This window comes from Camelus ferus, chromosome 3 (genome assembly GCF_009834535.1).
Source record: "Camelus ferus isolate YT-003-E chromosome 3, BCGSAC_Cfer_1.0, whole genome shotgun sequence".
NCBI lineage: Eukaryota > Metazoa > Chordata > Mammalia > Artiodactyla > Camelidae > Camelus > Camelus ferus.
This window is the reverse complement of record NC_045698.1, coordinates 110,811,871-110,825,357: the sequence shown is the minus strand read 5'-3', so window position 1 is coordinate 110,825,357 and position 13,487 is coordinate 110,811,871. Positions and strand designations below refer to the sequence as shown.

The window sequence follows — 13,487 nt, the reverse complement described above, 5'->3', positions numbered from 1 at the left end:
CCTAGGTGATTCTTAATTCACAACCAGGTTTAGTGATCACTGTAACAATGTATACAGGTCTCAACTGCTTCCCGCAAAACTGCCAATCTGTGAGGACTATTATAACTTCTTGGTACGAGCACACATCCCCACCCGAAGATTGGTGTGGCCAGTGTGCCACCAAGACCCATGATCTGAGACATTTTCAAGGTGGGGGCTGGGAGTGTCATCTGTCTTGCTTCAAGAGAATGGAGGTAATTGGCCTAAATCACTCTTCTGGACACCATGTCACTTTTTCTCTCAAACATACCCAGTAGCATCAAACCAGTTAAATAATTAAGTTTCCTTACCTAAAACTCTTAATCTCTCAGCTCCTACGACCACTTCATTGTTATCTGCAGAGAAGAGCAATTTTCCAGAAACCGTCTTTACCTCAAACTTTTTGCCATAAGCTTCTACGGCTTTTGGACCTAGAAGGGGGAGAAAGAGAACACATCAGTCCTGCTGCATTCAATTACAAAGAGCTATTTGCAGAACACATACATTTGACAAGATTGCACTGGACTTTAATGTAAGTGGATTGGTTCTCAGATGCCAACTGTGACAATTAGTCTCATGACTTTAGCCATGTCTCGTCAATTACTTTTCATCATATGCTCTCCGCCTATGATTTTAAAAATGATCATGTCCTTCTTCCAAACTAATGCTTGAATGAGATTTCCCTCAGCTAACCACCGAATTACGGTCAAATACTTGTAGATTCTGGTTTACATGTATCAAAGCACGGAAACCTCACCATCTCTTGAAGGACCAGCAGATCTCTGGCTAACCTCAACTACTGGAAAGGGCACCGTTAAATTCAGCTGAAATCAGTCTGGCTCCTTACCCTTGACCCACTGGCTGCATTTGACACCACTCAAGTCTATTTCCTTGGTATATAAGTCACTTCCTGGCAGAAAAGGCCACAGTATGTGGCAATCAGTTGCCTTGAAACTTGTTTAATCTTTCATGCTAGAATTTCATTCAATAAAAAAATTTTAGAAGGTTGATTATATGGCAAAAATAGCTCTTCTTTTTTTCAATTCAAGCACAGTTGATTCACAATGTTGTGTTACTTTCAGGTGTACTGCAAACTGATTCAGATAGATATATGTATATATATATATTTTTTCAGATTCTTTTCCATTATAGGTTATTACAGGATACTGAACATAGTTCTCTGTGCTATACAGTAGGTCCTTGTTTATCTATTTTATACACAGTACTGTGTATCTATTAATCCCAAACTCCTAGTTTATTGCTCCCCTCTTCCCCTTTGGTAACCAACAGTTTGTTTTCTGTGTCTGTGAATCTATTTCTGCTTTGTAAATAAGTTCATTAGTAGCATTCTTTTAGATTCCACAAATAAGTGATAACATATGATATTTGTCTTTGTCTGACTTACTTCACTTCGTATGATAACCTCTAGGTCCATCCATGTTGCTGCAAATGGCAATATTTCATTGTTTGTGGCTAAATAATATTCCATCATGTGTGCATGCATATATATCTGTATCTGTATCTATATATCTCACATTTTCTTGATCTGTTCATGTGTTGATAGACAGTTAGGATGCTTCCGTGTCTTAGCTATTATAAGCAGACCTGCTCTGAACGTTGGGGAGCATGTATCTTTTCAAATTAGAGTTTTCTCTGGATATATGCCCAGGAGTAGGATTACTGGATCATATGGTAACTCTTACGTTCAGTTTTTAAACGAATCTCCATACTATTCTCCACAGTGGCTGCACCAATTTACATTCCCACCAGCAGTGCAGGAGGCTTCCCTTTTCTCCACACCCTCTCCAGCATTTATCACCTGCGGACATTTTAATGATGGCCATTCTGACTGGTGTGAGGTGATACCTCATTGTAGTTTTGATTTCCATTTCTCTAGTAATTAGCAATGTTGAGCATGTTTTCATGCCTGTTGGACATCTGTATGTCTTCTTTGGAGAAATGTCTATTTAGGTCTTACACCCATTTTCTGACTGGGTCTTTTTTTTGTTTGTTTGTTTTGTTTTGTTTTTAAATTGAGCCGCATAAGTTGTTTGTACTATTTTTATATAGAAAAACTTGAGGGTAGAGTTCAGAAAGCCTGTATTTTTCCAAAACTGCCCAGGTGATTCTGATACAGTTGTCCCTCAGTATGTGTGGGGGATTAGGTCCAGGACACCCCTTAGATATCAAAATCCATGGATGCTCAAGTCCCTTATATAAAATGATGTAACATTTACATGTAACCTACACACATCCGCCCCTACACTTTATATCATCACTAAATTATTTAGGATACCTAATACAATGTAAGTGCTGTATAAATAGTCACAAATACAATGCAAATGCTATGTAAAACAGTTGTCAGCATGGAGCAAATTCAAGTTCTGCTTCTGGATCTTTCTGGATTTTCTCCCCTTAAATATTTCGATCAATACAGGGATGTAGAACTTGCGGCTATGGAGGGCTGGCCACACAGCATGTTTGTTTCCTTATGGTTATTCTTCAAGACGGTGTCACTCATTTGTAAAAAAGCAGTAGTGAACGGGCCCTCAATGCCATCCAGGCAAGGATCACTAGGAACGCACTTGTGGTTGAACAAGTTGGGGTACCATAAAAGAACACACAGCATGGGGAGCCATGGGGCTTCTCAGTAAGAAGAAAGAATTTATTATAGGATCTGGCATTATGATAGGTTATTTTTGGCAGGGCTTAAGGAAGCAAGGTTTTGTGGATTAGATGCTGTCAGAAACGGAGTAATTTTACAACTGGTTTCTTGGTAAATCTTATCTAGAGTGGAGACAACCAAAGCAATGCTAAAATTGTAATGGACAAAGAACAGACTCATACTAGCTAGGATAGAGGAAGGTTTGGTCACTCCTGTGGTTTGGGTACAGGTTTCTATTTTTAATCTACATTCAGACATGATCAGAGCTGCCTCTTTTTCTGTTTTGTCTTGATCCTTCATGGCCACCAGGTGGCCTCGTCCGGTGTTGATGTTCTGTGAAATTACCTGTGCTCACACAGAACACCGAGGCTTGGCTGACAGAGCCAGGCCAGCCCCTGGATGCCTGGGGCCGCTTTCCCCTTTGGCAAGACTATCAGCCTAAGAATCAGAAGGTAGACATTATGTCCCAACTCTCTCATTTTCTGCTAGTGTGACTTTGGGCAAATCATTTGATCTTTCTGGACCTCATTTCCTGCATCTGTAAAATTATACTACCACCATCGATTCCCTTTACCTCACAGAAAGGTTAATAAAAGGATTGAATTATACTGTGTTTTATGAAAAAGAGCTGTGTAGGCGGAAAAGGGCAGTGTAATATAAGGGACTGCTCTTGTGACAGTGACCATCACTATTTTTCTAACGCAGTGGTCACAACACAGTGGAAAAAATTAATGGGCACCATCTCCTAGTGCACTTGCCTGATCTGCATCATCGTGTTAATCAGCAGACCTGCTCTCTTGCCAGCACATCCACACTGGCCTTCCGGCCAAAAGGAGGACCCTGGAAAGGCTCCTGAATGAGCGGGCGATGGAAACAGCAGACATGGCAACACTTCCAAAGGGGACGGGACCTGCACCCTGTCTTCTGTGACTGCCTTCCCGCCGTAAGTCAGACCACCAAGGCGCACAGAGGCTCGGGGCTCTCCCGAGGTCACCGAGTGAGCTGAGGGCAGACCTGGGTGTGGAACTGCGCTCTTGGAACTGTTCCCCAGCAGAAAAGGGATGCTTATTTGCCTGTAAAGGAAAAGGAGGCCGGAGCTTTTGGAGGGCGATAGGGGTAGGAAGCTGGAGATGAGGACGAGAGAGATCCTGAGGGAACAGAGATGCAGTTTGGGCTTTGTTAGCAACCGTTAGCTTGTTCAGGGAGGGTTCAGATGTGATTCCCTTCTTGGTCAGGACAAAACCTTCAGTGAAATCTGTATTACTTGGTAATGCTTTGGAGTTGTTACCCTTTTTTTTTTTTTTAGAGGGAGACTGGAGATCAGGAGGTACAGCGCTCATAAATGAATGAATGAGTGACCTGAGCGTGGGCACAGGGTGAGCAGAGTTTGCCCACTCCAGATCCAGTCAGACAGCAAAGCAGCAGTGTGACTGGGGGACGCAGGTACTGGGACTTGGCTTCCAGGGACTTGGACAATAACAAGACACGGCCCCTGAGGAGTCAAGAGCGCAGGGCTGTGTGTAAACTGACTGACTCTGAACTGACGAACGAGGTGAGAGACACACCGGAGAATGTCTTAAAGGGACTGCAGCCATCAGAGAACACAAGACACAAGCGAGCTATCTTGCTTTTCAGGGCTTCTCAGAACACAGAATGGAATTTACCAGGGGCCAGAACCATTTGGGGATATGAAACCCAGTAATTGGTAGTTTTAGCTAAAACCCCAAACAGCGACCACTGGCTCCAGGGTGCAGATGGCTTATCCTTTTGTTGATTTTACCCCTGGGCTGCCAAACCTCCTAGGACAAGGTAAAATCTTGAAAAAAAAAAAAAAAAAAAAGATTCTAGAGAGAAAAGCAAATGGAGCTGGAGACTGCTCAAAGATCATTCTTCTCTGGCAAGGAAAAGATCATTATCTGTAGCCTGAAACTAACCTTCAGGCCAGCCCTTATCTGTGTGGCGGTCCACGTGTGAAGCGCCTCCTCAGTTACTCTCAGCAGTGAGAACTGGATTCCGTCAGGACGCACGAGCATCTCCCGGTCAACCTGCGAGCTGGACAGACCTGGGGCCACACAGCCTACTTGCCCCAGCTCCATTGATCCCTGGGCCTGTCCCTGCTCTGGCAAAATGTTGCGTAAGACTTTTTTACACCTTTCCTCCCTGCAGGTCAGAGGGTTCCCTGTTTGGACCCACGACAGAGATGACACTGTATCAGTGGCAGTAAGGGTCAGATACACGGTGGTGGTCTCGCCTGGGAACTGTCATTTAGAGCACTGTTTCATGAGAAAAGATGACTTGAACTGCTCACATTGGGATTCCTTCTGGGCTCTTGAGACATTCTTTAGGTAATAAGCAGGAGAATTCTTGAATCCTCAGGACTGCCTTAGTAAACCTGGCCGCGTGGACCGCAGGAGCCATTCGCTGTCGGGTAAGTACTCCACCAAGTGCAAGAGGCCCTGGGAGCTGTCTTCTCCTGGCACTTCTCTGTGCTTTCCACCATGCGCACAAACGGCAAAGGAGAATCCCGAAGGAAAACTTCAGTGTGGTTGTGCGTGGGTGTATATGCTGGGATTTCCATTTGAACACAGCTACTAACCTCTCTAGAAGTCACCTTGAAAGGATGTGCTGGCTGGGGCTGGGATGGGTTTTTTTCCCATCTCATTTAATATTAGCTACCTTGAGCCTTACCTTAAGAGGGAGAGATAGGGGTCTCAGCTCCAGGGGCCTGCTCTGGGCAGGGGAGACAGAAAGAAGACAGGGAGGAGCGAGGCAAGAGAGAGGAGAAAGCAACGGAAGAGGAAAAGGAGGGAGGGAGAAGGAGAGAGAGAGGGAGAGAGAAGGGAGGGGAGGGTGAGGAGGAGAAAGAAAGAGGGGGCATAGAAAAAGAGAGGGAAGAGGAGAGAGACAGCAAGGGAGTGGGGGAGGCAGAGGTGGACAAAGGGAGATGGCGAGAGGGATGAAGGGGAGAAAAGAAGGGAGTTGGAAGAGAGAGGCAAGAAGGAGGCAAGGATGGAGGGGAGAGGGGAGGAGGAGGAAGGAGGGGGAGAGAGAGACCGACTCTTGCTGAACAAGTCATTTGGGCAGTTCCAGCTTTATAAAAACAAAATCTCCTCTGTAAACGAAATCTCCCACTACACAAAAATGGCAAGTGATCAACGGGCTAAGTAAGTTCCTTTGGAACGCGGGGAGCTGGGAGCTGGAGGTCGGATTTACTTCCCTCCTGGAGGCAATATGCACACACGCCGCTTCCATCACTGCTTACTGAAGCTGTTTATTTAATTATTTAGCATTGTGACTGCTGGCCAGATGTTGCAGAAGCGAGGCAGTGGATCCAGCTGCGTGCATAGATTCTGGGCTCTGCCTGGCGGCGCGGCAGATCCTTCGGTGGTAGATGGTCCGCGTCACCCACTGGCCGTGACTCTGCAGACTGCCCCGCGTGCACTGGCAGAGCGAGGCTCTTTCCCCAGCAAGACTCTGGCCACAAAGGCACCTGCTTCGCTGTGGCAGGTTTATTAGCAGGGCTCCAGATGTTTTTGGCACATTAATGTTTCAGGACATTTGGGCCCCTGGCTTCTCAAAACGTCCATCTGTACACTTCTCTCTCAGCCCTGAAGCCAAACAAATGGCATCTTCTGTCTGGAAGTAGAACCATGCCATTCAGACATCACCTCCCTTATTCCTTCCAGTGTTGGGGTGCATAATGGCTCTGGTTTACTGCTGCTCATAACCTACAGAGGCAGAGGGGGCACTGGTCACACTGCCCAACACGTGACCACGACCATGAGGTCCGTGTTCATCTTTATAATCATGATTGTGAATAACCCATCCTTGTTTAAACTTCAGGACTCTGCAGCTTAAAGCCCAGTGGGTGCTTTCTGCAGCTGTTCAGAGCAGATCTGCTCTGTTAAAAGGAACCACACGGCCCTGTTTGGTGGGGGTACATCTGCATCTTGCAATTAAACTAGGTTCAAAGTCAGCATGCACCGCAAATATGGCCTGGATTCAAGCTCCCATTAAAAATCCCTTTTACAACCCATGAAGTATGATGTGCATGGTTTTTGAATACTGTGCTCTCTTCCAATTAATCCAACACTGCCAGCTTCTCCAGCTCTGGAGCAGAGAGCTTTTCCGTGGTTGAGCACCAGCTGAAGCAGCTGGCTTGTGTTTAGGGGCCATGCTGCATGAAAAATAGTTTATTTCTCCTCTCCACCCCGCAAACAATCATCATCAGATTTGCATAAGTTCAATGTGTATATGTGATGAGACACTATCCTTGAGTAGAATCATGGGACACACACACCATTCTGCTTTCCCACACTCTGAAATGTGTTAGCAGACACTCCTTTCTTTAGATCCCACGGTGTTTCGTTCAACCTTCCCTTCTGTTTCCTGAGCGCTAGGCGTGGACCAGGCACTAAGTTCTCTCTGTTCTCACCTGTTATCAGCTGAGTTAGCACTTTAGTCTGGTCGTTGAGAACGTTCACCGTAACATTTCTGGCAGATTTGAAGTACAGAGCATTACCCTATAATAAGAAAATAGGAGAAACACATGAAACTGGCAGATTTCTAAACAAAAAAAACTGTACTCCCAGCTTTCCAAGGGGCTGAACTGATCTCAGCCAAGTTCTAAACGATGTGTATTTACTTGAAAATTCTCAATGTTTAATAATCCCCATATACACGATCATTACTTGGCACTTAGCCAAAATGGATGTTCTCCAAAGAGACGCACAGATGGACAAACATGCCCAAAATAGATTTCATGCACACACACGCGCGTGCACACACACACACACACACACACACACACACACACACATTTGTTGAATCAAGAGACAACAGGGACACAGAGCCCTTTCCATCTTACTGCAGATGTAGTTAGCTTTGGTCCACGGAAGGACTGGGTGTCACTGACACTCTCCTAATCTCATCCTTTCTGGTTCACAGTTTCTCCAAAGGAACCAAGGAGAGCCCTTAGTGGAGAGCAAGATGCTGTGTGGCACAGCCCAGGTCTACCCCTCTGGCACATCCATGGGCTTTGAGCACCCTGCTGCTCCTTAGGAAGATGGAGACATTTTCGTGGAGATGTTTGTCACATGTGGATACAAAGCCCAGGAGATGTGGCATCTCAGAGGACGCCTCTGCCTCCCCTTTCTTCCTTTTCTTTCTTTTTTCTTTTTTGTTTTTATTGAAGTATAGTCAGTTACAATGTGCCAGTTTCTGGTGTACAGCACAATGTCCCAGTCACGCATATACATACATATATTCTATTCATTTTCATATTTTTCATTAAAGGTTATATTATAAGATATTGAATATAGTTTCCTGCCCAATACAGAAAAAAGCTTATCTATTTTTAAATTTTTTTTAATATAATGGTTATCATTTACAAATTCTTTCTTTTCTTTCTCCAGATTTCTTGTCCTCCATGCACCCTGTGCCTCCAACCAATCTGTCTTTTGTCACAAAGGGCACCTGATTCCTCTTTCACACTGTGCCACGCATTTGAGAATGACTCAGAACAGAGGCTGGCATGGTGTTCCATCAAGGGCCTGATAATAAATACTTTAGGTTTCATGGGACACGTTGTCTCTGTGTTAACTCTTCAAATCCACCGTTTTCGCGCAAACCAGCCATTGACACTAGTCGACAAACGGGTATGCCTGAATTCCAATATAAATTTCTTCACTGACAATGACATTCGGATTCCAAATAATATAATTTTAAATTTAATATAATCTTACTTTGTCATAAAATATTCTTCTTCCTTTTTCCCCCACCCCCACAATAATTTAAAAATCCAACAATTATTCTTAGTTCACTGGCTATAAGGAAACAGGCAGAGGGCTGGATGTAACCCTTGGGCCACAGGTTGCCAGTCCCTGGCTCAGACATTCCTCCTTTCTAGGAGTAAACTAAAGCCAGAAACTAAAGGATGGAACTCAGAAAGAACGTGTCAGTAACCAGACAGTTGTTTCTAGAACAAAGAACGTGGGTGACCATCCTCGTCTTTCTAAACCCTTCTTACCACATGGCATAAATCTGCCTGAAAATTCAGTAAAACCACTATGGACTGAATCTCAAATACAGAAAAACTACCATCCCATGATTTGTGAGGGAAAGGAGGATACATAAGGCTCCCTCTTCACCTTCAAAGTCTTATATTCCAATGGGGACAATGACATGGGTGCCAACACCTCCCATACCCAGCCGAGGACAGCAAGGGTGATCAGGGAGCTGCCGACAGCGTGTATGGAAACTTTCCGTAAGGGTGAGACTGCTCGAGGCTTAAGGCTGTGGACTGAGAAGCAAAGGAGGTGGCTTTCTTGCTTGAGCTAAGCCTGAAAAGAAGGTGGAAATGATTTTCCCAAGTTGGAATGGAAAGATGGAGCCTTGGAGGTAGGAAGGCCGTGGAATGATGGGCTAATGTTTTCTTCCTTCTAAAGCTGGCGACTGGGGGCCCCAGCCGAGCCTGCAGGTGGCAGAGTGGCAGGGGCTGTGCTGATGGGCAGCCCCCACCATGGCCTGAGGTGACTTCACAAGTTGGGGGGGGGCGGTGTCCCAAGGCATTTTCCACGGACTAATGGTCCAGAGCCGGGGTCTCCCTCACCCAGGGTTCACTGCTGAAACAGACAGCCAGTACCCAGGACCCACTCAAGCCATGAGAACCAGTCAACCGTGGGGAAGAACTCTTGTCCCAGTGCTGAGGAGGGAGGACTTCTGCCACACCAGGGCCACCGCTGCTTCACGGTGATCTCCCTACAATAGCTTGAGATTAAAACTGTGCCTGATGAAAGCAGGTTTCTGAAGTGTTTGTTTGTTTTCCAATTGGTTCAGGGAGGAAGAAATACGTTGAATCTAATCTTGACATAAGGTTGTTTTTTGTTTTTTTCCCTGTCCATCAGGAAACAAATATTAGCCTAAAATACTTTCTTTAGCATTACCTCTGGCAGGGCTTGCCGGACCTATACAAGTAATAGGAGAAATCAGAACCTGGAACCTGCACGGGAGGCCCTGTGTTTCCAGGAGTTAACGTGCTAACTCTCCCCACGCTCAGCAACCTGGCACTGCAGAGCGGAGAGAGGAGCAACCCGGAACGGGAGAACTGGATCAAGTCCACTGCCGCTGACCCGTGTGTCACCTGGAGCACATCACTCAACTCTTCCACTGTTGGTTCTCTGCAACGTCCGTATCGCCAGCAGCTCAGGGCTAATAGCATCACTGAGTCCTGTCTCCAGGCCACACGCGCAGTAGAAGCCCTGAAGTAAACTCGCCAGTTTCCACTCCTTCCTCTCCCCCCTTCTAGCTGGGTGACTTTGGGCAAGTTACTTAAAGGGTTCGAAGCCTCACTTTCTTGATAGGTGCGATGGTGCACATATTGTTATTAAATTATTAAAATACGCATCTTATTAAAATTTTTAAATTTTAAATTCTCTATGTAATGAACTCATTGGTCCAGCGCCAGGCACACAGCAGGTCCTCTGTAGTTGGGAGGATGAGGGTGAGGGGAGGGTGAGGACAGGGCAGGTTAGTGATGGAGGCAGGAGGCAGAGGGGGAAGGAGAGGTGGAGAAGGGGTGGGGGGGGAAGCAGGGAGGAGGAAGGGAAGAAGGCGGAAAAAGATAAAGACCTCTCTGCATTGCCTAATCCTCACAACCCATCTGCGGACTAAGTCAGGCGTATCTTCTATCTCCAATATTCTGTTTCCTGATTTCAAAGGATCTCCCTCCATGTGGCCAGTTCACCATTACCGTTCAAATCCCCATACCTTTAAATACTATCTGTCTGCCCTGAATACTATTCAAATAATTCTATTGAGAAAAAAAAAACTCCCAACAGCTTTGATCAAGGTTTATAGCAAGAGATAAAATAAAACCAGTCACTCCATTTTATTGCCACATCGAAATATTACAATTTAGCATCAATTGATCTATTATGTTAACACGCTGGGAAACAGAGTCTTTGCTACATCAGGGTTCAAACAAAGAGCCTCATTCTATCCTGGGACACCTGGCTGTAATCCTCTCATATACCTGGTAAAAAAATGCTTTATTTTCTAGTTTGGGGTTATTTCCCCCTCCTAATGTTGAGTCCTTTTTCTCTAGGTTCCATTTTCTGGGAAACAGCCTCAGCGTTAAGTTCCAATCTTCCTGTTGATTTTTTTTTATTCTACTATCACACTTTTAATTTTCATGAGCTTTTTCTTATTCTTTGAACTTTCATTTTAATATCATCCCTTCCTTGTTTGATTGGCACACTATCCTCTCTTAGATGGGAATAAAAATACTGCCTGGAAGGTCTGTGTTTCTGGAAGCATAAACCTTGCCATAGGGTACAGTAGTGGGGATTTGGCTAATGCAATGGAGAAGCTCCAATGTCATTGTCTGTGGGCAGTCAGTACCTGTGGGCTGGTTTCATCGAAGATGAATTCTCTAAACTCCTGCCAGGAGGGTGGTGGGCTGCCAGGTATATAGAAATCAGTCCTGCATGTTGGAGGAGGAGAGGACTGGGCATTTTGCTGTTCAGTCGACAGACTTTCAATTAAACCTGTTCTCAGTGCCTCACTCCAGACTTCCTCGGTGTCTAACATCCAGAGCCGAGTTGTTCTAATTAAACTCTCCAGAAAACCAGCCTCCTATGTTCTGCTAGGATGAAAAGAGGTACTTCCCTAGTTGTGGGTCAACTGGGGATGCCATCTCGGGATAGATGCTGAGTTTAACTGGTTTTTATGCAGATTTTCCAACCAGTTCTTTCTGTCAGCCCCACTCCAGGGTGCACTATGACTCCTGTGGGCCCTGGGCACTGAGCCCAACATGCCTCGTGGGTAAGTGACCCTGCTCCACTATGCCACACAATGGCTCTCAGTCCTACAGGGGCTCCTAGTTCCCGAGCCTTTCCAGGGCTCTGTCCCATGGATCCTCCCACTTTCTTTCCTTATTTTGCTTCCTCCACTGCAGGTTTGCAGATCCAGCTCTGCTGGGCCTGCCCCCTCTCATTGACCCACTTTTCATCAGTTATTTCCATGAGTTTTTCTTCCTTTCTCTGTGACCCTGTAAGTTTACCCCTCCTTCAGTTTTGTCCTCCACGTGCTGTCTTGGGGTCTCATCTCTCACTGCTGTCAGTCTGTCCAGCTCTAGAGCCATGTCATGCCTCTGCCTTCTTAAGAGGAAAGCAGGTTAAACATATAAATCAAGAGCAGGTAGTGTATGTCCAGGACCCAAGAGCTTCTCTTCAGCATTGTATATATACCGACTGTCTAGAACACGCTATATATTGCCCTCGGCCCTGGAGAGCGGGAAACATATGACCTTGGATCTTGGAGAAGCTCCCTGCCCAGCGGGAGACTAAGCCAATGGGAAATAACCATGGTCATAATGTGATATCACTTCCAGTGGGATCTATGCTCTCCTGGTAGGAAAGGCACAGATTTTAATACTTGCTTTTCATGGCGGCCAGATCAACACAGTGTGTTCTCAAGTTACTTCGCTTGATAATCCTGCTCGGTTGTATACTTTCCTTGCCCACGGAGGAGCTAGCGATCTGATCTGGGAGTGCAGATAAGCAGAGAAAACCTGAAGACAGCACATCTACAACTTCCAAGTTCAGGGAAGGCTTTCCACTCTCAGCGGGAACGAAGTTCAGAGAAGGAAGGGATGACCCCGGCTGGAAGCCTGAGGCGTCTCCCCAGAGGAGCAGGCGGCTGGCTTCTCTTATCCTCCCAACAAAAAGGCAGGGCAGTTCACAATAGCATGGTTTCCACCTAATGCTGACGGAGAAAACAGGGGAGGCTGGCCTGAGACGTAATGGTGCAGAGTGGGAGCTCCGGAGTCAGATTTAGGTTTGAATCACAACTCTACTTCTGATTAACTGTGTGGCATTGGGTAAACCATTTCTATTCTTTAAGCCTTAGTTTCTATATTTATGAGAGGAAGTCAAAGGCTACCTAATGGTGAAGATACGATGATTAACAAAGACAGTATATGTCAAGGGCCCAGCACAGTAGCTACCAAAATACTTCCATCAACTGTAGTAACAAAGAAACAGACAAAACCTACAGTAGGAAGGTTCCTTGGGAAATTGTCGATTCAAGGACAGGGGGCAAGAAATATAAGAGATGAGCCTGGAACATTCTGCAGTGCCAGAACGGAAGGAAATGCTCAAAAGCAAAACAAACAAACAAAGAGAAAAGCATTGCAGGAGCATGTCAAAGGGACACAGGGACAAGTAAAAGAGCTCTGGATGGCCAAAACTGGTACAATATGAACAACAAAACAAGTATGATAGCATTGAATTACAACCCAAGGCATAAAATAAATACCCACGAGTTCATTCCGATATAAATCAATGATTCACTAGATCAATGTGAGGGAATAAACAAATCTCCCATGCAGAACTCCAAACAATTTTCAGAGTTGACGCCCTACTCCTTAAAGATGTACCTACAACTCCTTAAGGACCTGTACATAGTGACTTCCTTTTGAGGCATACAGCATGGAAAGGCAGATACGGACTTCACAGTGGAGAGATGTGACAAACACCACCTCAGCCAGGCGATCGAGCTCAATGTCCTCCGTGGGAGGTCATGTTGCTGGTATGCATCCTTGTTACAGGTGAAGAGAGTGACCCTTTACTTTTGGGGTCTTCGTCTTCAAAACCCATAACCCCCATCTCGTCATGGGAAAAATGTCAGACAAATCTCAGGGGAGGGTCATTTTGCAAAACATACTCCTCAAAATTGGTAAGGGCATCAAACCCAAGGAAAGTATGACAAAGTGTCACAGCCAAGTAGCACCTAAAGGAACATG

The 13,487-nt window shown here is 45.5% G+C and overlaps 1 protein-coding gene across 6 annotated transcripts in view; it reads right to left on the bottom strand.

Annotated features, from left to right (window-relative positions):
* SGCD (sarcoglycan delta) overlaps nucleotides 1-13,487 on the bottom strand; it is an 841,450-nt gene that overhangs the window by 118,771 nt on the left and 709,192 nt on the right. For all 6 annotated transcript variants that reach the window (XM_032477185.1, XM_014552116.2, XM_032477187.1 and 3 more), the window contains 2 exons: nucleotides 7,119-7,206; nucleotides 330-449 (listed from right to left, as the gene is read on the bottom strand). In XM_032477185.1, the coding sequence (XP_032333076.1) occupies nucleotides 330-449; nucleotides 7,119-7,206 (208 nt within the window). The remainder of the gene's footprint in view (nucleotides 1-329; nucleotides 450-7,118; nucleotides 7,207-13,487) is intronic.